At 35.9% G+C, this 26,907-nt stretch overlaps 1 protein-coding gene across 2 annotated transcripts in view; it reads right to left on the reverse strand.

Moving 5' to 3' along the window:
• SNTG1 (syntrophin gamma 1) overlaps positions 1-26,907 on the reverse strand; it is a 333,984-nt gene that overhangs the window by 216,462 nt on the left and 90,615 nt on the right. For both annotated transcript variants that reach the window (XM_060198528.1, XM_060198531.1), the window contains 3 exons: positions 24,131-24,188; positions 22,904-22,947; positions 22,766-22,807 (listed from right to left, as the gene is read on the reverse strand). In XM_060198528.1, coding sequence (XP_060054511.1) covers positions 22,766-22,807; positions 22,904-22,947; positions 24,131-24,188 — 144 coding nt within the window. The remainder of the gene's footprint in view (positions 1-22,765; positions 22,808-22,903; positions 22,948-24,130; positions 24,189-26,907) is intronic.

Here is a 26,907-nt window from a genome sequence, read left to right on the forward strand (position 1 = left end):
TATTTAAATATGTAACTCCGCAGATTTCTGTCATCGTTTGCCTATTGCACATGAAGTTTTTCATGCCAACTACCAGCTACCAACATATGCCATTATGTGTTAACATAATACGTTGCATATGCTATTTTCTGCTTCTAATCTACAAAAAGTGTATTCTGCATACACAAGAAAGCTACATCTCACTCAGGGAGGCAATTACAGAGCCTAGCATGACACCTGGCCCATAAAGCATCTTCATTAGACACTTTTCAGGTCAATACATTTCCTAAGATACATATTTCTCAGAGAGCAGTAACAATGATCTTAAATGTTAAGAACATGTTGATTATAATCATCTCTAAATAAAAAATGCACATTATCTCCAATATTTTGCAGAATATCTTTTTTCTGGGGAAATATATCAGCCTATTAGAGCATCAGCTTGTCTACAGTAACCCATTTCAGATCTGAGCAGCACACTGTTCTTCATGTTCCCTACCTCATAGTTAAAAATATATATACATATATAAGTATTTTAGGAATGACAAATCAAGTAAAATAAGGATATAAAATTACTCTTAGAAGTATTTAGAAAGTAAATACATATTCTTTTATTGAAAGTAATTTCATACTTAAAATGTCCTACAAAAAATAGTAAGCGGAATTATAAATAAATGTATTACAATAGTTTTATTTAAGGTTAGCTCACTATACCACATCTTTTAGTTATATTAATATCAAACACCAGAAAAATATTTTTGAAATACGGAGAAAGACAAAACTATCACATCCACATTGATTTAATAAACAGGAATAGATTGATTTGAAGTAAACTGCTAATTTTTATTGAAGGGTAAAAAAAATATGGAACACTTTAAGGACATGGCAAGGATGTGCCTTATACTTGGTGAAATAATGTTGGGTTTGGGCAGTGGCACACCTATTGAAATGCAAACCTTATGCACAAGGAGCTGTGTGCAAGGCTTCTAGACCTTCAGGCATTTCTCTTTATCTCCCCTTTCACTCTCAGTTTTTCTCTATCAAGAAAAGGAAGAAAGAAGGAGAGGAAGGAGATGAGAGAGGGAAAAGGAAAGGAAGAAAAAAAGGTTTGCTGAGAGGGTGGGTTTATTATGCAGGCACTAAGTCCCTGGAAGTAATAAAATAACAATAACAACAATAATAATAATATGTAAATTATAGCAATAGAATATTTCAAAATGTTCCCAAATCCCCCAACTATCTAAGAAATTCTTGGAAAATGAAAATAGTGTGTGAGGGTTTGACTATGCTATTAAGTCATCTAATCAGTTATACAGCAGGCAAATCAGTGGAAACAGACACTCACATTTATATGTGCACATCTAATTAACTTTTTCAGTACTGAGACCCCACACTTAGGTAATCTCACCCCTCTTTGTTGCTTTTTCATCCAGATAAAGAGACAGAAAAAGGGTGAAAATATTACACCTACACATACAGATGCAGCACCAGAGCTTTCTCCAGTGCCCTATCCCCTGGAGTTTGAAATGGGTCTATGTCCTTGGAAAGACAAGCACATTGCCTATTGTCTACTCAGACTCCCAAAGCAGAGCTCACTGTACTTGAACCTAGTGTTTAAAATTCTGGCTAACATGAATGGTGGGAAATACAACTACTTTAGTAGAAAATAGTTGAAGTAGTTGAAAGGAAAACACTTTTTAGACAATGTAATCCTAAGTGACATAAAGAATAAAATGTAAATTTTACAACTGAAAGTGTTGTAAAACACTGCATAGATGATTCCATGCAAAATCTACCATGGTAAAAAACATGTTAAATTGATCTGCAACCTAGAACTTAGAAGAGTTAGCAATATTTCGAAAGACACAGAGACAGCAATAGTGCACATGATTTTAAGGATCATGACAATGACAGACTTAGCCCTGTGTATAAATGTAAACTTTAAACTTTGCAACAAGTTTGCCCTTTCAGTTGAATTGATCACTTTTTTCCAACATATATAAAAAAACACTTTTTTTTTTGTTTTTATCTGTTGGTTGTGCTGAGGATATTTTCTTTTTTTTTAATATTTATTTTATTTATTTATTAACTTTTGCTACCCTTGTTGTTTTATTGTTGTAGTTATTATTGTTGTTGTCGTTGTTGGATAGGACAGAGAGAAATGGAGAGAGGAGGGGAAGACAAAGAGGAGGAGAGAAAGATAGACACCTGCAGACCTGCTTTACCGCCTGTGAAGCGACTCCCTTGCAGGTGGGGAGCCAGGGTTCAAACCGGGATCCTTATGCTGGTCCTTGTGCTTTGTGCCACCTGTGTTTAACCCACTGTGCTACAGCCCGACTCCCCTGAAGATATTTTCTAAGCAAGTCCTACAACAAGCTATTTTTTATAGTTTTGTCACTAGGATTATCTCTGGGACTTGTTAACTGTGTGATTCCACCAAGCTCAGTGGAGATTTTTTTCTCCCTTTTGATTTTTTAGTATTTTATTATTATTATTTTGATGAGGTGGAAAGAGAAAAAGAGACATGTTCAGTACTTCTCCACTACTTATAAAGCATCTTTTCTGCAGATGGGAGCTGGGAATTTGAACCCTAGTCTGTGTGAAAATTAGCATATGTGCCATTACACATAAGGCACCACCAGGCCCTGTGGGAATATTGTTAACATAACAACTGACACTAAGATTTTTGAATAATCTCAAAAGAAAAATGCCATGGTTCATGGTCAAACTAATAAGAAACAATTTAAAGCTTATCATTTCACATAAGTATGGAAAAAAGTTTGTTTATTTCTTTGTGTTTTTGTTTTGTAAACCTAAACTTCACTACCTAGCCAGGCTTTTGCAAATAGAGACAGAGGAGGGAAAAGTCATCCCAGCACCAAAGCTTCTCCTGCTCAAGTATTTCCATGTAGTATGTCAGGGCCTTAAATCTGGGTTGAGTAATAGAAAGCAGGAGCCCTCTGATGTGAGCTACATAGCCATCCCTAAGTTTGATTATTTCACCTGATTACAAAGACAGTGTAATTTAAATCATAGAAACAAAACTAGGTCTTCCTTCCTGACACTGGCTGCATAACAGGAGTTCCGCCCATCCTGTCTAGAACATCATGGTCATTCTTAATTAACTGACACGCAAATGAATAGTTCTACATACACTGCACTTTCAGAGATGACACTGACTGATAATGTGATATCATTAATATAGTCAAACAATAATTCAATATGACAGCATTTTCTTGACTGATTTTCCCCCTCTAGATAGTCTGTGAGAGTCAGAGTGAGACAAGAGAAGATAGGCTGAATTATAGTCATATTATCCACCTAGGAGATTACTTTTGCTTTGTTAATTTATATCTAGAAACAGCCCTGTATTCAGGTATATATCTAATGGTACATTTATTAAATGTATATTTTCTCACTGATGCTGCCTTCAGTTCATAGAATGAAACCTGTGAAGTAAACAAGGCACACTTTTATTTTAAAAATAAGACTCAGAAAGTATTTAAAAGATAAATGACTTGCTCAGATGTAACAGCTAATTATGTCAGAAAGGCAAGACAAATTACATGTATAAATGAATTCTCCATTCTTTCCACTGGGCCATTTTCCTAAAAGGTTAATGACAAAGTTCAAATAATTACTTAAAAAACATATTTGACTCTCACAGTTATTTTGAGATAATAAGCATCATCTCTCAGCTTCCACAACACCCTTTATATCTACACTCCAACTATATATTACCCCTTCACATGCCAATTTAGAACGAGTTAGAAGACAACCTCTACTCAGATACCAGAAAATGATATAAAACAAAGAAGTAGCTTCTCTTTCTACTGGTCTGAGTACATTTTGAAAGTTATTGACATATTTATTTTCTCATTGGGATCAATGATTATAGAGTCTAATTCAGTGCAATAAATAAGCATTAGTTCCACTACATTAGGTGACATGGTATCATCCCCACTATATTAAAATAGGAATGATAAAGCCCTTTAGTTTTAGAAACATGTGAGAAGACATGTGTTTAATGTAGTGTAAAATGTAAAACTAATATTTTTGATAATTAAAAAATAAATTAATCATTCTCACAGGAGTAAAGTGATATCTCATTGTTGTCTTGATTTGCATTTCTCTGACAATCAGAGACTTGGAGCATTTTTTCATGTGTTTCTCGGCCTTTTGGATCTCTTCTGTGGTGAATATTCTGTCCAAGTCCTCCCCCCATTTTTGGATGGGGTTATTTGTTGTCTTGTTGTTGAGTCTGGCAAGCTCTTTATATATGTTGGTTATTAAACTCTTATCTGATGTATGGCATGTAAAGATCTTCTCCCATTCTGTGAGGGGTCTCTTGATTTGGGTAGTGGTTTCTTTTGCTGTGAAGAAGCTTTTTAATTTGATGTAGTCCCATAGGTTTATACTTGCCTTAGTCTTCTTTGTAATTGGATTCGTTTCATTGAAAATGTCTTTAAAATTTATGCGGAAAAAAGTTCTGCCAATATTTTCCTCTAAGTATCTGATAGTTTCTGGTCTAACATCCAAGTCCTTGATCCACTTGGAATTTACTTTTGTATTTGGTGAAATACAGTGATTCAGTTTCATTCTTCTGCATGTTTCAACCCATTGTTTCCAACACCATTTGTTGAAGAGACTCTGCTTCCCCCATATAATAGTCTGGGCCCCTTTGTCAAAGATTAGATGTCCATACGTGTGGGGCCTCATTTCTGGGCTCTCAATTCTATTCCACTGGTCAGTGTGTCTGTTCATGTTCCAGTACCAAGCAGTTTTGATGACAATGGCCCTATAATACAGTTTGAGATCTGGCAGTGTGATGCCTCCGGTTCTGTTCTTTTTTCTAAAGATTGTTTTGGCAATTCTAGGTCTTTTCTGGTTCCAGATAAACATTTGTAGCATTTTTTCTATTCTCCTAAAAAATGTGGTTGGGATCTTGATGGGGATAGCATTAAATTTGTAGATGGCTCTGGGTAATATATTCACACATCAGAAAAGGTAACAGCAGCAAATGCTGGAGAGGGTGTAGGGTAAAGGAACCCTCCTGCACTGCTGGTGGGAATGTCAGTTGGTCCAACCTCTGTGGAGAACAGTCTGGAGAACTCTCAGAAGGCTAGAAATGGACCTACCCTATAACCCTGCAATCCCCCTCCTGGGGATATATCCTAAGGAACCCAACACATCCATCCAAAAAGATCTGTGTACACATATGTTCTTGGCAGCACAATTTGTAATAGCCAAAACCTGGAAGCAACCCAGGTGTCCAACAACAGATGAGTGGCTGAGCAAGTTGTGGTATATATACACAATAGAATACTACTCAGCTGTATAAAATGGTGACTTCACCGTTTTCAGCCGATCTTGGATGGACCTTGAAAAAATCATGTTGAGTGAAATAAGTCAGAAACAGAAGGATGAATATGGGATGATCTCACTCTCAGGCCGAAGTTGAAAAACAAGATTAGAAAAGAAAACACAAGTCGAACCTGAAATGAAATTGGAGTATTACACCAAAGTAAAAGACTCTGGGGTGGGTGGGTGGGTGGGGAGAATACAGGTCCATGAAAAATGATGAATGAAATAGTGGGGGTTGTATTGTTAAATGGGAATCTGGGGAATGTTATGCATGTAAAAAAAAAAAAAAGTAGAAACGCAAAGCAGAAATTGACTGAGTTTGGAGTATGGCACCAAAGTAAGAAAGCAGAAGTACACTAGAGTTTGCAGTGAGTACCTCCCTAATATTTCCTCTCCACTTTTCCAAGCTTTGGGTCCATGATTGCTCAACAATTTGTTTGGCTTTGTATGTTAACTCTCTTTTCAGTCACCAGGTTCCAGGTGTCATCAGGATGCCGGCCAGACTTCCCTGGATTGAAGACCCCACCAATATGTCCTGGAGCTCAGCTTCCCCAGAGACCCACCCTACTAGGGAAAGAGAGAGGCAGACTGGGAGTATGGACCGAACAGTCAACGCCCATGTTCAGCGAGGAAGCAATTACAGAAGCCAGACCTTCTACCTTCTGCAACCCACAATGACCCTGGGTCCATGCTCCCAGAGGGATAGAGAATGGGAAAGCTATCGGGGGAGGGGGTGGGATATGGAGATTGGGCGGTGGGAATTGTGTGGAGTTGTACCCCTCCTAACCTATGGTTTTGTTAATTAATCCTTTCTTAAATAAAATAAATAAATAAATAAATAAATAGAAAAAAAATTAATTAATCATAAAAAACCTAGTCTGCATAGAAGTGATTAGATAGGATAACATAGTTGTTATGTAAAAAGACTTCCGTACTTGATACACAATATGTTCCAGGCTGAATCTCCTAACCCACTATCAGCTAGAGTTTAGCAATGCTCTAGTAAAGAAAGAACACATCACAGTATATTTTTCTAACCACCCTACAAATAATGCTGATATCAATGAAATTTTGTAGACACCTCTCCACTGCTTAGGATAAGAACAAAGAAATAGGAAGCAGTACATAACTGTCTCACAATGTGAGGGTCTCAGTTGTTTTCTATATGGTTCATGGTTTTCTCATGGGTCATACTTTAGAGGTCGTTAGTGAATTTGTCAAATGAGTAATGGTTGTTTCCCTAACCATACTAATAAACCAAATATCTACTGAGATTCTTAAATGTATAAATTAGAGATTTGTGTTTGAATGTCCCTTATCTTCTTTCAGTGATGGAAAGGAGGCTTATAATAAAATGTAGACTTTGTACATTTGAAAATACACACTTAGTACAAATATTAGGGGAAAGGAAAGATAATATATCCATTATATGTTGAATACATTGTTGAATTTCTTACATACAGATATATGAGAAACAGAGTAGTAAGGTACAAAAAAAAAAATCACATTTATCTAAGAAAATCCAGTATTTAAAATAAAGTTTCATGCAGATATTTCTTGCATAATCACATTATACATAAATGACTTATGCACCCATTTACTCTGAATTCATGTCAAAAATTATTGCAATGTAAATGTCTAGTTTGTAAATAGTATACCACATACAATCACAACCCTTGAAAGAAAGAAATCATAGCACTTTTCCTCATTTTTAAACATTTCTGCATAAAATCATCTTTTATATAATGAATTATCAAGATCTGAAAAAGCCAAATACTATCACACCCACATTACATTTGCAGCTGCAGTAGCTAAATATTTGTTTATGCATATTATTAAAACATGTTGACACAAAAAAAGCTAGAAAGTAAATATTTTAGAAGTGTTTGTACTATTTCCTGTCATATACTATCATGTTAGTCTGTTATGTGAGTCATTCAATATGCTATTTTGAATTTTTAATTTGATCCCCCCTGTGATTCAAATTCAGTACAGTCTAAATACTCTGATACATTAGCAGCATTGTTGGGGCCCCCAGAGTGGGCTATGCCAGCATTTCCTTGGAAACTAACGTTTGCACAGAGAGAAACACAGCTGAACTGCCACAAGAAAGCATTGGCTTCTTTGGGAGTCTGGAAATCTCAAATACTTGTAGATACATGTGCATATCCCGATTTTAACGTACTAAATGAGCACAGAGAAAACAATCTATTCCATATGCTGTTAAATCCATGATGGAAAAAACTGGGGCTGGGTGATGGCACACCCAGTTCAGTGCACATAGTAATATGTAAAAGAACATGCACAAGGAACCAGGTTTGTGCCCCCACTCCCCACTTGCAGGGATGAAGCTTCATGAGCAATGAAGCAGGTCTGCATGTGTCTACTTGTCTCTCTTGTTCTCTTTCTTCCTCTCCTCTCTCATCAATTTCTCTGTCTGTCAAATAAAATGGGAGAGGGAGGAAAAAAATAAAAGGCTTCAGAAGATGGAGATTTCCAGTGCTGAGATGGAGATCCAGTGATGACCCTGGAGGCAAACAACAAAATAAACAAACAAAAATCCATTCTAGGAACTGGAGATGATTATGCTTAGAAAAATAAGAAAAGAGATGAAAGACAACTACAAGATGGCTTCACTCATATTTGAATCTGATACAGAGGAACATGGGAAAAGAAAAAGAAAACAGAAGCAGGCAAACTGTTTCTAAGACGTGAAAACTATAGTGGTTATCTTTGAGAGGTGTGAGAGTTAGAGATACAGAACTTTGTTGGTAGATGTCCTATGTAACTGTACACTGTAGACTTATTCTCTTGTAACCTATTAATTACAAATGAAAAATGAAAAAAAATAATTCTATAATTTAATAACTCCTTTCAATATCAGTCTTAAAAGGGCCAGAGAAAAAGTTCAGAGGGAGGTTAACATACAGGACTTGCATGCAAGTGGTCTCAGGTAAACTCCCTGCTGCCATAAAAATACCACATAATCTATATATTATGAAAACTAATTCATTAAATATGATTAGACATAACCCCTAGGTCATATCTGTGGGGTTTATAGTCAATGATATGTATATACTTTTCCCATATTTGGAAGTTTCTCTCTGTCCTGACCTAGTTTTCCACTACTATTCTCAACTCTGACACCATCTTCCCAAACAATACTCTTAGCCCACCTGCATGTTAGCTGTCAGGATCAGACAAAAATTAGTAAAGTCATTAGCCCCTTGGAATATACCTAAAATAGACTTCCTAGCTTTTTCCAAAATGGAGACCCCAAATCTCATTTTACCTTTAGGTTACCGATTATTAAATAATTTGTTCTTCTTTATATCATTTCTTTTTAGCCACCAAGTTGCAGATGCTACCATGGCATCACTCTGACTTCTCTGGGCAGAGGACCTCACCAATGAGTTCTGGAGCCCCACCTCCCCAGAGCCCTGTCCCACTAGGGAAAGACAGAAACAGGCTGGGGGTATGGATGGCCTTGTCAATGCCCATGTCCAGCAGAGAAGCAATTATAGAAGCCAGACCTCCCACCTTCCACTCCCCATAAAAATTTATGGTTTATACTCCCAAAGGGATAAAGGACAGGGAAATGTTTAATGGATGGTGGGGATATGGAACCCTGGTGGTGGGAATTGAATTGTTTGGAATTGCACCCCTCTTATACCACAGTCTTATTAATCATAGTTAATCAATTAAAAATTAATTCATTAAAATTCTTAAGTCTTCAAAGAAATCAAGTATCTACAAAAATGTTGGAGATTTGACTATTTTAAAAGTAAAAAAAGCAGATTGTGTAAAATTCATATCATATATACACATATATAAACAAATAATTATAAATATAATTATATGTTTCCTAATAAAGTGTATATATTTTAATTTGTAATAATGAATATCTTCATTTACATCATATGAGAGTTACTGAGGCTATACAACAATGACACTTAGAAAACTTAAAACTAAAGCAACGATTGCTACCTCAACATGCTTCACCTCAGAATGTATCCAGAGACTTCACGTGTGGAATGACAACCCTTCAGCTTCATTACTCGGGTGAGACCTTTCCTTTAATAGTACACTCTAATTTCATCTCAGGTAGTTCACTTTCTAACAAAGTCCCATAACCTAGATATACATCAGTTTCTGTGAGAGAGAGCTTATGTGCACACGTATCCATAAACTACTGCAAAATATATACCTGAAAGCAGGACTACACTAGAGTTTGCAGTGAGTACCTCCCTAACACTTCCTCTCCACTATTCCAAGCTTGGGATCCATGATTGCTCAACAAATTGTTTGGCTTCATATGTTAACTCTCTTTTCAATCACCAGGTTCCAGATGCCACCAGGATGCTGGCCAGGCTTCCCTGGATTGAAGACCCCACCAATGTGTCCTGGAGCTCAGCTTCCCCAGAGTCACACCCTACTAGGGAAAGAGAGAGGCAGACTGGGAGTATGGACCGACCAGTCAACGCCCAAGTTCAGCGGGGAAGCAATTACAGAAGCCAGACCTTCTACCTTCTGCAACCCTCAACGACCCTGGGTCCATGCTCCCAGAGGGATAGAGAATGGGAAAGCTACCATGGGAGGGGGTGGGTTATGGGGATTGGGTGTTGGGAATTGTGTGGAGTTGTACCTCTCCTACCTTATGCTTTTGTTCACTAATCCTTTCTTAAATAAAAAATTAAAAAAAAAAAAAGAAAAAGAAAACTTAAAACTATATTGCCTTTTGTCATATATAACTCTTAGTACTTTCTACACTGAGTACTGCTATTTCTTTTTCAACACAGTCCCTAGATAAACACTTGTCACTTGGCATCTGAATGACAGAAGCAACACAAAACAAAAGTATTTTATGAAAAATCCTCTGTATTCCTACACCCAATTTCATATTCCATTCCCATTCCTCTCTAACATACTTATATCATACTCTCAAGTCAGTGAAATTGCAAGAAAAGAAATAAACAAATCATGACAATATGTTTAGCATTGTTTGCTGTCAGTATATTTGCTCTATTGTGTCCTGATGCTTCATTTTGTCAGAGGTCATTTGAAACCTTATGTTTGTTTTTTTCATGTGGCATCATAGTGATGATTTAGTAACTGGGAATATAGCTAGTCTCTTTATGCACCTGCCAATTTCTGAAATGTATGGGTTAGTCACCTGAGACACAATACTGAAATGACCAAGTCTCATCTAGACATTTTAGAGGAATGTATGTGAACTCACAAGTGACATTTTCAGATGGGAAAAGAAAAAAACATTGCAGAAAACCATGGAGTGCAATTCACACAAACATTGTCTATGAAAAGCAAGTGGGAAATAGTTGGGAAAAGGTAAAGATGTGCTCCTCCAGCTGGAATATTAAAGACTGCAGGAATGAATGTGTTTGAAATTCCCTGATTCTCACTTCACCAGCTTTAGCTATATTTGAAGTCCTGGAAAGGATAGGAGTTCATCTTTGCTAGTTACAAGAGGAGAAAAAAAAGCTTTTCCTTCCATATCTATTATTGCCCTGGTTTCCATAGCAACCTAGAGCAGCAATACTCTAAAACGAGCTACTCACAACCACAACTTAGTGAGCAAAAGGGGAAGCTTGGAAATGACATGTTGACAGATTGATTGGGGCAATAATTTGTCAGATCACTGGACTGGGAAATCGCAACAGTGCTGCTGACAATGCTGCTGAGTTTCATAAATGGGAAACTCTGTAAATGCATCTATAACCCTTAGCCTAGGACTGGCACTACTTCTGTGCAGTACTTAAATTGACCCTCTCACTTCCATCACTATGCAGAAATCACAAGACTACTATTAGGTGGGGGAGACAGCATAATGGTTATACAGAAAGACCTTTATGCCTGAGGCTCTAAGGTTCCAGGTTCAATCCTCTGTATCACCATCAACCAGGGCAAAGTTCTGGTCTCTCTCTCTCTCTCTCTCTCTCAAATTAGAAAAAATATATAAAGACTACTACCAGAAAATACTGCATTTTAGCAGAAACCATAAATAGCATGGCTTTTTTTTTTTATATTACCCTATGGAAAAAGAGGGGGGACAACTCTCATAATTCTTAAGACATTATCTAAGTCAAACACCAAACTCTCTTAAATGTAAGTAGAAAAGACATAACGAGGGCCTGGGTGGTGGCACACCTGGTTAAGTGCATAGGTTACAATGTGCAAGGACCTGGGTTTGAGCTCCCAGTCCCCACCTGCAGGGGGAAAGCTTCATGAGTAGTGAAGCAGTGTTGCCATTGTCTCTTTGTCTCTCTTCCTCTCTACCACTTACTTCCTTCTCAAATTCTGGCTGTCTCTAGCCAATAGTACATAAAGATAATTTAAAAAAGAAAAGAAAAAGAGACATAACCAGCCATATTTCAATTGTCAATATGGAAGCATCCAAGGTAAATACTGTCCTTTATTTCATTAAGTTGAGAGGAACAACAAGGACTATAAAATGCAGCCCTTTAGTCCTATAATCTCGATGGTTCTAAACAAAGGAAAAAAAGTGAAATTTCAAAGTCTCCTTTGATGTGGCCCTAACTGTTTGTTACATAAAACCTTCACATGCTTGAAAAATATAGAACACAAAATTATAGGGAAAGAATTTAAAATATCAAAAAGCTAAGCCAATGTTATCCTTTGTCTGTTACTACCATCTGATTGTACCTTGTGCTGTATATTAGAAATAATATATGGCTTCAAAGTTTTATTGCTTTCTCTTGAGGGTGCTGTTATCTCATACCACAGACACAGTCTTTACAGAATGAAAAACATATCTACTACATTATTTTTAGCTAAGAGGATTCCATGTGTTTGTTATACTCAATACTTTTTTAATAAGTAATACAATTTTAATTTTTGCCTCATATATATAATTTAAAAATCAGCTCTGAAATTTCTCATTTTACAACATTTCTTTCAATAAAATTTAACAGAAAAGATATAAAGAAAACATTTGTGCTTTCCTAATTAATTAAATGTATTTTACTAATTCTTGTTATGGAAATAAAATCATTCTATAAACCTGATTATAAAACACAACTTTGTGAAAATCATGAAACCTTTTTGACTAGAGTTTAAAAATTAAATAAAATCTTACTATATAATCCAGCAGTTGATTTCCTAAAATAAATCAAATTGATTTGAAAGTCAATAACACAGATAGATAATGAGTGCAAATATTTATGAGTACAGCTTTACTTAGACACCAAAATATTGGAAGCAAGAATGATGGCCTTCGGTAGGTGAATGAATAACCAAACTGTGGAATAGAGGTTTAATATTACATTACATAGCAATGAAGTACTATCCAGTGTTCATTGAGAAATTATCTATTGGGGTATGAAAATATATGGGTTAGCCTTAAATAAGTATGGTTAGCTCTAAAAATAAAGAAAAAACTATATTCTATCAAAATTTCAAATATATGACATTCTGGTAGAGGAAAAGCTAGAGGGATTGACAATATCATATACAGATGTTACTGATGTGGTAGGACAGATGGAGGAATGGATGAAGGATAGATTTCTAAGATCAGTGTTTCCATTCTGGATGATACTATAATAGCATATACATGATGCTCTTCACTTAATAAAGTTAGAATTTTTTAGTCAAAATGTGAGTTACTATTTATATAAGCAAATTGTATAACTAATATTTAGACAGTCAGAAGATACCGTGCAGTATGTGACAAAAAAATCTAATAATATTATATATGTTTGAACAATATAAATGAAGGAGTTGGAGTAGTGACACAGTTCATATAATTCTAGTATTGAGTGAAATCTGTAAAACTTGAATATAAAACAGAACTATAGTGGTCCAGAAGGTGGTATAGTGGATCAAACATTGGGTTCTCAAGCTCCAGGCCCTGAGTCTGATCCCCAGCACTACATGTGTCAGTGGTGCTCTGATTTGCTTGATCACTTTCTCTTTCCCTCCCTCCTTCTGTCCCTTTCCTTTCTCTCTCAAAAAATAAAATCTTTAAGAAGTAGAAATTCAAATAAGATCTCTGCCTGCAGAAGGTTATCTTACTGGTGAATGAATTACCAGTTCTGATGAAGCTTTTTTAAATCCTATTTAATTTAAACAACTGTGACCGTTTAAAACAGACTCAAAAACTTTACTGTATGGGGGTTATTTCTAAGTAGTGCTGAAACTAAACAGAAGAACTACCAATATATGAAGCCACTTGAACAATAAGATAAATCACACAGCAATTAAGCCAACATATAAAGTAAATATCCACAAAGCCATCAACATCCGAGTGACTGAATAAATGAAATTGAGAAAAGTAGACAAATCTATGTAGCAGAATTCCCAATAACTCATGTATACAGTTCACCTATATGAGGGTAAAACCCTCCCCCCACTTCCTGAAGTACAGCCTATTCATAGTGACCTCCTTCCAAAAAGCACTTTATAGAAAGGGAATGACAAGTGACTTTAGAGTGTAGAAACCTGAAAAACTCTTTGTCATCCAGGAAATCAAAGTTAGTATCAATGGTGATGAAGTTACATTGATGGTCTGCATATTTGATGTGATCTGATGACAAATGGCATCTTAGGATCTTCCCCCCCCCCCATACACACAAACATTGTGTTCCTCTACCTTTCTCTGTCTCTCTCTCTCTCTCTACACACACACACACACACACACACATACACACACACACACACACACACACCATTGAATAAATCACATTCTAGAGTGCTAAAAGTGTCAAGGAAGCATAGATGCTATTCCATAGGAAGCATGAAAGTATTGAAATGATACCCTTTCATTACCTTACCCTTGGCATTTTGTTTATATTGGTAAATACATGCATGATACTTAGATATTCTTCTTATATCATTCCTAAAACAAGCTCATTGCTTTATTCCATATGTTTTATTTATGAAAAGTATATGGGCTTTGTGTTGGAATTCTGGCATGGAATATCTCTCATCTTTTCTGTACAGTTGCTATTGCATTCAATATTGTGGAGTTTTTCCGGAATATTTCATAATATTTTTATACCTTATAATTTTTTTTCTCAAAATTGCTATTAGATTTTAGTGTGTAAGGCATATTAATGCTCTTATGTTTAAGATATATAACATTTTAAATAATTTTTCCACCTCTAAATTTTACTGTTTTAGTGCATCTAATTTTTACCCTCATGGTGTCTCTTTTCCTTTATTTTTTTCTCTCTATTATAGCCCTTGTTTTGGTACTAGATGAGGTCCTTTACTTTATGTCAATGCAGTTTTACAAGGTAGGCACTAAATGTGAACTGATAGCTGTAGTCATCATTTACCAATCACTGGGCTCTCTCAGATGAAATTATTAGTGAACACCAAGATTGCAGTGGTGAGCCCAAATGTGGTGCTGCATGTTTATCTTTTATTTTTCTTTTACCAGAGCACTGTTCAGCTCTGGTTTACAGTGGTGCAGGGGATTGAACCTGGGAATTGGAGCCTCAGGCACAAGAGTCACTTTGCATAACCATTATGTTGTCTATCCCAGCCTGAGTTTTATCTTTTCTAAGATTAGCTTCACTAGAGGAAATAAAAGTTAAATCTATTCTGTTAGTAGTTAAAAAATAAATAAATAAAATCTGATAAATCTGTCTGCCAGATTTCTGAAAGTTTCAAAAAGGTCAAATGTAGAGAACTATGGTATTCTGAAAATTTATATCAACTTTACTTTACTTCATTCACCTTTGCTTCCCCCCATGCCTAGGGTTGAATACTCTGAGACATGTTGAAATCTAATTTATTCTACTGTTCTTGGTGCTATGTCTTTATCCCCAGCTTCTTCCTGAGCTCTATATCATGGATATTTGCTAGCAACTGTTTTTTGATTCAGCTTTTCAGGTTTGTTTCATCAGTTCACTTTACAATGAAAGTATGAATTCTATTTTCAAATAATTTTATCAACAATACTGCTTATTGCCATACACCTGTGTTTTGAAAAGGAGGAGACTTAAAAACAGCTTGTCTAATTCTGATCCTTTGCACCACTGATTTCATTTTAATTTTAGTGAACATTTATCACATGGGAAGATACTTTATTCCCTTTCATTGCTGTAATATATATATATATATATATATATATATATATAACTGGTATATATATATATACCAGTTCACTCTGGCACTCTGGGTCTGGCTGTTGGGAGACATTGGTCAAAAGTGGCTTCCAGGGGTCCTGGGGTAGCTCAGTGTGCCAAACACAAAGTGTGCAGGGAGACAAGCAATCAGCCCTGGGAAAGCCTCAGTGGGACAATTCGTTTATGAAAAGAAAAAGCAGGTAGATATAGGCCATAACTCAGGGGGTGTTGTTTTCACCGGGCTGGCTTCATGGGTGGGTAACAGACGACCCGGAACTCATGGCTGGGTTGTACCCAGTATCTCTTTATTCATGCAGGACGCAGCGCAATCTATACCAAGCTAAGCTAAACTAAAACTACAAACAATCTTGTCCTTATAAATATACTAGCCCAGTAGGGTGGGAACAGGATGCGATGCAGAGAGGGTGGAGAGAAAAGTGACTGGTGAAAATCAGGGTATGACAAGGAGAGGGAGCAGAGCAGGTGAGAATTCTACCACTAAACCACCAGTGCCCTGGAGGGAAGGTGGTGCTTGTTAACAGAGGTTATGTAAATAGAATACAGTGTTATGTAAATAGAATGCAGGGGGGATTAAACCAAATGAAACAGAAGGGGTTTTTAAAGCATACCAACAAGGGGGAAGGTTTGGGGTATCCATTAATCCAAACACAGAGCAAGACAATGCATAGTTACATTTTTACCAGCAGACTATTTGATCATAGGTTTTACAATAGACATTTTTCCGGAGGTAAATTGCAGGCACTTTAGAGCAGTAAGAGAGAAGGGAAAAGCTGAGCAATGTTTGCTGGACTTTTAAAGTTAACACAGTAATCCATGTCTTTTGATTAAAAAAGGAAAAGGGGGAAGGTGGCATGTATAGAAAGGTGCCCATGTCTGATCCAGCTGTCATAAATTCCAGAGGCTGGAGGAATCAGCCCTTCTCTTGACCTAGAGAGTTGGGGGTCAACCCACTCGAATCTCATGGAAATAATGGCCTGGACTTTCCAGGACAGTGGGCCCATTCTCTAACATATATATTACAGATGGGGACCATAAAAAAAAAAAAAAGCATTTATTTCTTAGAGATCTGGAAACTGGGAGTTCACCAACAGAGTGCTTTATGTAGCGGGGCTCTCTTTGGGGTAACACACCTCTCTATAACTCATTAGCAAAGAGGTAGGTAGCTCCATGGACCTTCTTTTAGAGAAAAATAAATACTATTCCACAGGCATTGACTCATAATCTAAGCCTTTCCCCCCAATGATCTTACTTACTAAAATGACTAATCACACTGTTAGAACTTCAACATGTCATTTATGAAAACACAAACTTTCACAACATAACAAAAAAATAATATTAAAATTCCAAATAATGAATATCTATCTGTGATGCCACTGGATGTGCCCATATGATTAGAAACTATTGTTTCTGTCTGTCTAAAGCTCTTTTTTTCTTTTTTTTCCTGACTTCATTCCTTCTTGAGCCAACTCCGTTTTATTCTCTTAGTTATGGCTTACCCTGGCAATCATCATTTCTGCTGAACACTTTTCTTACAGAACTGTTTCTGTGGTATGCCATATCTATAATTGTGCACTTCTGGAGGAATAAAAGTGTTCTGAGAGATAGAAGAATGGTTATACTTTCACGCCTAAGGCTCCCAGTTTTCAGGTCTAATCCCTGGCACCACCATAAACCAGAGCTGCTCAGTGCTCTGATAAAATAAATAAATAAACAGGAAAGAAACTTTTCTGAGAGACATTTTCTTAGGTGTAGCAGTGCAGCATTCTAGGGATTCTGATATTTAGAAGGTATTTTCTCTGTAAGAATTTTATATATTTTTTCTTTTCTTTTCTATTAATCTCTATCCTGACATAAGAATTATGGAGTCTTTAGGTATCCAAAAGAAAAAAGTATGAGAAGTCTCAGCATTTTTTTTTTTTTTTGCAACATGATTTGGGTTATGTATTTATTTACACAGGAGAATATACAGAAACATTTTATTTTTCAGCTTTAATTAACTTTATTTTTTAGAATATTTTTAGACTTAAAGAAAATTTGTAATAAAAAATATTCCCCATCTTCTCTTACAGAGCAGCCTTATTAATAATATTTTATATCAGGATTACATATCAATTACTGTTGATGGGACTTTATTATCAAGGCCCATAGGCCAATTAGAATTCACTATTTTTTCTATTTGCAAATGTGTGTTCTTTTAATATGGTTGAATGTTTTAGTTAGGGAAGGCAAAGATGGTGATGTATTTCAAAGTTTTTATCATTCGGATAAGAAAGAGAAATGCTACATAGCCGGGAAATGCCTTAATATATTTTTTATTCAGTTCTTCAAACTTCCATTCTCAAGCACTTTCTTCTTGCCTTTCAGTTTAATCATTTGGAAAATAAAATGTCACCTATGAAAAAGATAAGACTTACTGCCCTCTCATTATTCCAACCAGGAAAAAGCAAGAGACTAACTGAGAAGAGTCATTGCCAAGCTATGAAGGCAATATCTACCTATGTCTGTATACCACTTCACCTATAATTTTCTTCTTTCAGTTCAAGGGACTTGATCTCTGTGACCCTGCTGCCTATGCCCAGTTTGATTCTTCCAAGTAGAAAATGACCAGGACCCTGTTCAGTAATTGGCATATCAGAGTGACTATGTTCCATTATTATGAAAGTTGAAAAATCTAAGTTTTGAGCTGTATAGTATAATAAAAAAAGACTTGGTGAGACTCCGTAGCCAGGCATATACATTGAATTAGTACGGAATGTACTGTTTATATTCAAACTACACTGAGGGAATAGATCTGTGAGTCAAGTGGAGAAGAAATTTCCAAGACTGTTAATGAAAAGTTAAGGAAACACTGCAAATTCTGGTATTTAATCTACTTTCAAAATAAAAAACAGAGCAGATGACTTTCTCTACCTTTTTGTCATTTCACTTAACGTTTCACAAGAGAATGACTAAACACTAATTTTTAAAAAAATATTTATTTATTTATTCCCTTTTTGTTGCCCTTGTTTTATTATTGATATCATTGTTGTTGGATAGGACAAAGAGAAATGGAGAGAGGAGGGGAAAACAGAGAGGAGGAGAGAAAGATAGACACCTGCAGACCTGCTTCACAACTTGTGAAGCGACTCCCCTGCAGGTGGGGTGCCAGGGGTTCAAACTGGGATCCTTCCTCTGGTCCTTGCGCTTTGTGCCACATACACTTAACCCGCTGCGCTACCGCCAACTCCCAGCACTAACTATTTTTATATATGATTATCCTTGCTGGTGGTTAATTCTGAGAAAAATAGCCCACTATAGGGCCAGAGAGTGGCACACCCAAATGAGTACACGTTATCAAGTATGAGGACATGGGTTTGAAACCCCCCTGACCTCTTTACAGGGAAGAGGTTTAACAAATGGTAAAGCAGGTTTGGAAATGCCTCTCTCTCTCTCTCTCTCTCTCTCTTTCTCTTCCTCTCTCTCTTTCTGCTCCTTACCTCTCAGTTTCTTTCTGAATTATCTAAAAAATAAAATAAAGTAAAATAATTATAATAATAGCTGCTGGGGACAGTAGATTCATACTGCAGGCTTTGAGCCTCACCAATAACCTTGATGGCAGAAAAAATGATTAGATTTGCTTTATATATATTTTTATTTGTTTGTTTTAGAGAAAGACAGAGAAATTTATAGGAGAGGAGATAAGACGGAGAAGAAACACCTGCAGTAATGCTTTACCTATTGTGAAGCTTTCCCACTTCAGGTGAGGGCCAGGGGCTTGAACCCAGATCCTTGCACACTGTAACATGTGCACTCAACCAGTTGTGCCACCACCCAGTCTCTAGATTTTCTAAGGATTCAGTTGATTCTAAAAAAAAATCAGCTGAGTTTAAAAACTATCTCCAAACTCTGAACATACTGAGAACTGTTGGCAATTAAGTAAAAGATTTTTTTTCAATTTATTATTATTGGATAGAAACAGAGAGAAATCGAGAGAGGGGTGGAGGAGATAGAGAGGAAGAGAGGCAGAGGGACACATGCAGCCTTGCTTCACCACTTCTAAGCTTCCCCCCTGTTGGTGAGAACCAGGGCATGAGCCTGTGTCCTGAGTACTGTAATGTGTGTGGTTAACCAGGTGCACCACAGCTTGGCCCCCCATAAAAGATAATTTGTAATTCAACCAATTAATAATTTCTTTAACAATTCTGACAATAGAGGACTCCCAGTGTATCCCAAATAGATAGTATTCAGAAGACTTTTTCTTTCTTTTTCACCAGGGTTATGGTTGTAGGTAGTTCTCACATAAGTCTACCATTCCTGGTGGTCAATGTTTTGACAGTGAGTGAGAGGTTGAAAGGGATAAGGAGTGAAAGAGAGAAAGAGAGAAAGAGTTTGAGAGAGAGACGGAGGAGAAGGAGAAGGAGGGGGGGATAGCTGTAACTCTGTTCCACCTCTTACGAACTTCCCCCTGCATCTGGAAACCAGGGACTTGAACTTGGGTTTTAAAGCCTTGTCTCACCCAAAACAACACTGGACAATTGATATAGTCCTCACAGAAGAAAATTTGAAAGTGCCTCTTCTTTAGAAATCTTCCAGGGAGTATTACTTGCACTGCCTGTCTGAGGCTCAGAATTGATTTACATACACCTACACTAGTATACTGTAACATAACATGGGAATTAGATGTAAATGATTAGAGGCTCTAATTCTAAACATTCAATTAAATATATATATATATACAATCACCAGGGTTTCACCACTCCAAGCTGATCCTTATTATGGCAAGATACACAGGTTGGAACAATTTGTTGGGAAATGCACACTTTACTGGGTAGTTTTACAAATAATACTCTAACATATTTTAGTATGTTTTTACATGTAAAAACATATATTTAATAATGAAATCAGACAGTGATGATACACTATTTTCATTTTTTGAGAAACTAATCTCTTATTCACATGTAGAGGTATTAACCTGTACTCTGAAATCTGACATCATAAGCCAATGATAGCAAAAGAGAGATAGAGATAAGGAGACAAACTGAAATACACATAATAGCACCAAAGCTTCCTCTAGCACAGTAGGGATGGGGTTCATGCTTGAATCTGGGTGGTGTATATGACATTAATCAAATCATTTTATTAACAAATCCACTGAGTCCCTAGAGAAGACAGTGCATGGTTCTCCTTCTATACCGATTTGAGTCTTATAGCTCCAATATAGAAATCAAAGCAATACTGTTCAGAAATTCACAGGACTGAAGTTCATTGAAGAGAGGCAAACACACACTTACTAGCAATTCCTGGGAGTAGTATAGGTGGATGAAAGAAAAGCTACATGCCCAAACAAGTTCTCATAACTACCCAGTTTATTCCTGAATTTTGTGAAGAAATGTAGTATATGACGAGCATATTTTATAAAGAGCTGTCTATATCCTCAAAGCTTTTCATGCTCTTTCCTGGCCTTATAAGTCTATTCTTAAACATCTAATTAATATCTGCATTTGTAGAGATGAAAGTCTATTTGCTTAGGTTATTAGCTGTGAGGACAAAAGCATCTAGTCACTGATGCAAATGGAAGACTCGTAACTAACATTAGTAGCTATATTTCAAAAGTGATAAGGTTCGGTCTTTCAAAAAAAAAAAAACTCCATTGTAAAGGGTCACTTATAATTTTCAATATAATCCTAACTTTCTTTTCTTTAAATAAGAATGAGCAACATCATTAGGAAGTGGCAATACTTGCATTCTAATCTGTTATGCCACACTGATCTGTTTAATCAAAGCTCCATCACAGTTTGCCTAAGCGCTCTGCCTGCACCTGAAGAGCAAATTGCAAACATCTAACAGCATGTGGTTTAAAAGGGAATGTACTTGTTTTTGCTCCCTGTATAATTAGTTTAAAATCACTTTGTGCTTTAGAAATAAAAGAGCAAAGCTAAAATATCTTTGCTGGCATGGCTATATTTAAAATTTACATATGGATCTACAGAACAAAGTGCTCCATGTTGTGCTGTTCTCTCATCTGACTGAAAAAAAATTTTTCTTAAAATGCCAGTTTTCTCTGTACATCTCTGTAGGACATTTGATAATTCAAATGCTTACATTTTATATTATGTCCACCATGGAGTGGAAATAAGGTGACTCAAATAAAGAGGTTTTGGAAAACAAAGATAAGTGATGAATATTAACAAACTTTGATTAATTATTTCAAGGGCTCATAATAAAGAACCCTCTGTTTCTAAGAACTCTGGCTTTCCAAAGACAGTTTAGGTTGCCTTTGTGAAGTGTATGTAAATATGTCAAAATAGTGTTCTCCAAGTAGCTTATAACAGAAGAGTGATATATGCAAAAGCCAAATACACTAGAGCTGGGAGAGGTAAAATAAATAAATAAATAAATAAATAAATAAATAAATAAATAAAGTTTTCCACATTTTTTTCATTTTGCTTCACTTGAGCATAAATATTTAAAATATTTTTCCTCTATTCTTTCCCAAGTGAGCCAATAATACAGAAATTCAGTGATATTTCTATGAATTTCAATAGTCAACCTCACTGACACTTCCCAAATGCCTGTCACTGCCCTGCTCCCTTCTGTCACCTCACCATTCCCAACTGAAGTTCCTGCTTCCCAGCTTCTCTTAAAGAATACTTTAGAGGCTACTTATAATGGAACGAGTTGGCTTGGTGGATAAAATTAAAACTGTATGAATTATAGTGAATGACAGACAGAACTTCACATCTGCGCATGTATCAATATTCTAGAAAATACTACAAAGATATTGATAATCATTCTGTCTAGTGCTAAAACTTTTTGTCTTCAGATTAAGTACTTCTGTATTCTCCCAGATTTCCTGTGGTTTTGCTTATACACACACACACACACACACACACACACACACACATTGTGAGCACATACATGTGAACACACAGCCTTTAAATGTTTTTCCATTCATCTGTGCTACTGTATGGGATTTGGCAGACATTTACTTTATTGTTTATACAATCTTAAACATTTGTAAAATTACATATATATGTACAAATATATATATATAAACTAGAACTATACTTGGTAAAAAATTCTGGAAAATATTGGGAAAACAGCCTCGTTCTCCTAAATAATTCTTTAAATAGTAGTACTAGGGAGTACTTATTTATGTGTTTTTGTTAGAGAAAATAAAACTAAAATATCATTTGGAAATCTGGTAGCATAACAGACCAAGTTATATGTTCCTAGTTAATAAAACAATCACTAAGCAACTGAATCCTCATTTGCATAACAAAAAATATTATACTAAGAAAAAGTAAACTCACCACTTCTTCATGTTTGCATTTTCTCACATTAATTCCATTTATCTACAACAAAGAGGAAGTAGGTTCACATGGCATGCTATAAGGTGTATTTTTATTAGTTTTGTTTTTGTACATTGGAAATAATGATAAAAAATGTACCTGTAAAATTGCATCCCCGATAAAGAGTAGTCCTGAAAGTTCCGCTATGAATTGAAAAGGATAACTGATTATGCATCACTATCTCTTTTATGTGAACAATAGGACTTATTTTTAGAATAAATAAAGGCAAAACTGATTTTCAAAAAAGGAAAATAAATGGTTTATACTGTTAGCATCTTTAAAAAATCAACGCCGAATGGAAATATAAAAATGAGACGATTAAGCCAAATGATTTCAATGCAAGCTAAGATATGTCTATGTAATTTGATCATTTCAGATTTCACATTTGTCAAGAGTTACTCTAGATGGGTGACTAAATAATCTCAAAAACTATATGGAAAAGTTAAGACTTAAGAATCCAATCCATGGGGGAGGGTGGGGAGGGTGGTGGCACCAGTCGAGCTCAAAAATTGCCTTGTGCAAAGACCCTGGTCTGTAGGTTCCTCTCTCTCTCTCTTTCCCTCTTTCATTCTCTCTCTTTCCCTCTCCCTCTCCCTCTCTCTCTCTGTCTCTCTTTCTCTTCCTCCATATATCTCAAATTCTCTCTGTTGTATCAAATAACATAAAGAAAGAAAGGAAGAAATAAAGAAAGGAAGGAAGGAAGGGAGGGAGGGAGGAAGGAAGGAAGGAAGGAAGAAGAAAGAAAAGAGAATAGCAGTCAGTAATAATGGATTCATAGTGCCAGCATCCAGCTCCAGTGATAACCCTGGTGGCAATAAAAAATAATAATAAAATAAAATAAATAGGAAAAATTAAATCAATCTGTTACACACATTGTCAATGTTTTTTTTTTCAACTAGATGGCCATTCATATGATAAAGATAACTTGCATTTGATAATTTGTTTATATTTTATAACATTTTAGGGTGAGGAATAATGATGTACATGATAGTTGCCAAATGAGTGCAATTTTTTGTCTCCTTTGCTAGATGTCTGCATAGAGACTCCTATAACTAACTTTATATGTGCATATGGAACTGCTTACATTTGTTGTGGCCTTTTAATAAAATTTATTTAGTCCTTGAGTCACCCAAATCATATATTCTGATATGCTTTATCTATAGACATTTCCCCTGGAGTATTTAAGGGAATAGTTTCAGGAATCAAACTTGGTCTCTTCTGCCTGGTCATGGGGAAGCCAGAGCTAAAACACAAGCTGTTTTTGTGATTCTTAAGTATAATCTCACTTTTCAGCAACAATATCTTACAAAGGAGTGACATTTTTACCTCGTTGCTCCTTGGATATTTTTGAAACAACAACTGGAATATTATGTTCTGCTCCCCCCTGAAAAGAGAAAATCATAATGGTGGGCTTTTCATTCTCAAAAAAATAAAAATACAACTTCATTTAGAAAACTGTAACATATATGGATACGGTATGTTTACAAGCATCAGATCGAATTTAAATAAACTTGTGGGATTTGTTTTTTAAGTAGACAGCGCTCCTAAGAAACTTACCTGTCACTCTATGACATCCAATGACTAATGTTTGTTGACTTTGATAGTATTTTTTTATTTCTTTTAACTAAAAAACAGCTCATTTCTACTGCTAGTGCTAGGGATTAAACCTTGATCCTCTCCAAATGCAGGAACTATGTGCTAACACTGTGCTATCTTCCTGGTGAGTAATTTTCTCCCCTCTCTCCCCCTACACACACTTTTTTCTTTTTTTTTTCTTTTTTATTTTCCATCTTTCTTTTACTGATAGAAACAGAGAGAAAGAGGGAGAGCTAGAGAGAAGGAAAGGCACCTCCAGTACAGCTCCACTGCTCATAAAGCTACCCATCTATGGGTGAGGAGATACGATTTTATTTTTCAAATAAAGACTGTAAATGGCTAATATAGACATTCTCTTCAATATGAAATCTAAAATCTACTAGCTTATTTCTATCTTCAGAATAAGTAAACTTGGCTTTATTTTCTTTTTTAATTTTTATTACTTTTATTTATTTATTGGATAAAGATAGAAATCAAGAGGGAAGGGCTAACAGAGAGGGAGAGAGACAGAGAGACACCTGTAACACTGCTTCACTACTTGCAAAGCTTTCCCCTTGCAGATGGGGACTGAGGTCTCAAACCCGGGGCCTTGAGCGTTGTAACATGTGTACTTAACCAGGTGCAACACCATCTGGCCCCTTGTCTTTAATTTTCAATGTGAGAAATTATTTTGAGCACACTTTTTTTCATGATGGTACATTTTTAAAGCAGTGGTCAACATACTTCAGTGTAATATAAGCAAGAGCTGTTGGAACAGTGGTATTTGACATTTTCTTCGAGGTCTTTAAGAAAAGCTAAGAACACATTCAATGAAATCATATGCTGGAGATACTTTTGAAAGACTGACCTCCTCAATTTGTCCCACAGGCCTTCTGGAAGATGAATCACTTTGGCATGTAGATTATTTTAAGTTTAATGGATGCCCTACAGGCTATATGAAATTTTATATACACTTAAATATTGACAGAAAAATGAAAAATAGCAGTTTTATGCAGAATGAGAAATTTTACTGAATATAATCTTACAGAGAAATAGGGCAGGCAAAATAGACTATCTGTTTCTCCTTAGATGAGTCACCCTCTCCTCAGAATGTAAATCCCCTACTCTTTCCTGTAATCCTTAATTCCTTATCCTAGTCCTAAACTCAGTATATATAATTTCCCTCAGTAAGAATCTGAATTTACGCCTAAGAAGATTTCCCCAACTGTAACATGTGCATTTTATAGGTTGTGCCACTATTGGCCCCATGATTCCTCAATTTGTATGTGGATATTATGGTAATGTGTGCACTTAACCAGCACCACAGCCCTGCCTCCACTATGTAAATATTATGTAGGTATTTTTCTCTAATTATTTGTTTGAGTTTAATTTGATTGCTTCACCTGGAACAAATATTCAAAATATATATCAATTGCTGAGTAGAAAATATTTTACTCAGGTTAATTATTCACTACTAAAGGTTAAGGTGCCACAAACTGTGGAAACAAAATCATACAGACGTTGTTCTTCATAATTTGGGCAAAAAGAATGACATTTTTATGTTACAGTTATCCATAAAGCTGTCATCTTCACTGCCCTTCAGTTGCTTTTCATTTTCAGTTTTCTTTACTTGCTTAAGAGAATCCAAAGATTTTCTTAGTGCTCAGATTTTTAGTGCAAGATTTTTTTTGCCATGGTAAGACTCTGGAAAGCCTCTCCCAGGGGTCTATCGAGAGAAAAGGCTGTTGAGATACTGATTTTGTGAGGTTTAACTCAGTAATCCCATTCTTTGCTTGGCATCCCAGAGACTTAGATCTTTTAATGGCAAAATATAACTCACTCCCATTATGTCAACATATTTTTTTCTTCTGTCATTGCCAGATTCTCTTGCATCAGACCTTTTTTTTTTTTTTTTTTTTTTCTTTCAGATATAGAGACAGGCACAGAGTGGTATATATATGGAAAGAGAGAGAGAGACCATAACAGGTAAGATTCCTCACAGTGCGGTGAGGGTCAGGTTCAAACCTGGGTCATGTGCTTATGGCAAAGAGGACTCTCTTTCAGATGAGTTATGTTGACAGTCCTTTATTTATTTATTTATTTATTTATAAAATGGAAACACTGACAAGACCATAGGATAATAGGGGTACAATTCCATATAGTTCCCTCCACCAGAACTTCATATCCAATCCCTTGAAAGCTTGCCAGTGTTTATTTTTATGAGAGATTAAGAGAGAAAAAAACTAGCTTCACTCTGGCATGGGCAGTACTGAAAGTACTGGCCACATGCATGCAAGTCTTGAGCTTTATCATTGGGCCAACTGGACAGTTTTTCTTTTATATGCATTATTTCTCTGGAAAATTGAATAATTTGAGTCCAAAGTTGGCATTAATTTAATCAATTAGCTTATTTTGTGTCTCTAGGGCCTTGTAGGTACAATTTCACTTCCCCAGGCCAACTTTTTCAGGGAAAAAGTTGCAGACAATAAGAGATATAAAGACAGAAAAAGAGATACCACAACCCCAAT

The sequence above is a fragment of the Erinaceus europaeus genome, chromosome 1, assembly GCF_950295315.1.
Source record: "Erinaceus europaeus chromosome 1, mEriEur2.1, whole genome shotgun sequence".
Lineage (NCBI taxonomy): Eukaryota > Metazoa > Chordata > Mammalia > Eulipotyphla > Erinaceidae > Erinaceus > Erinaceus europaeus.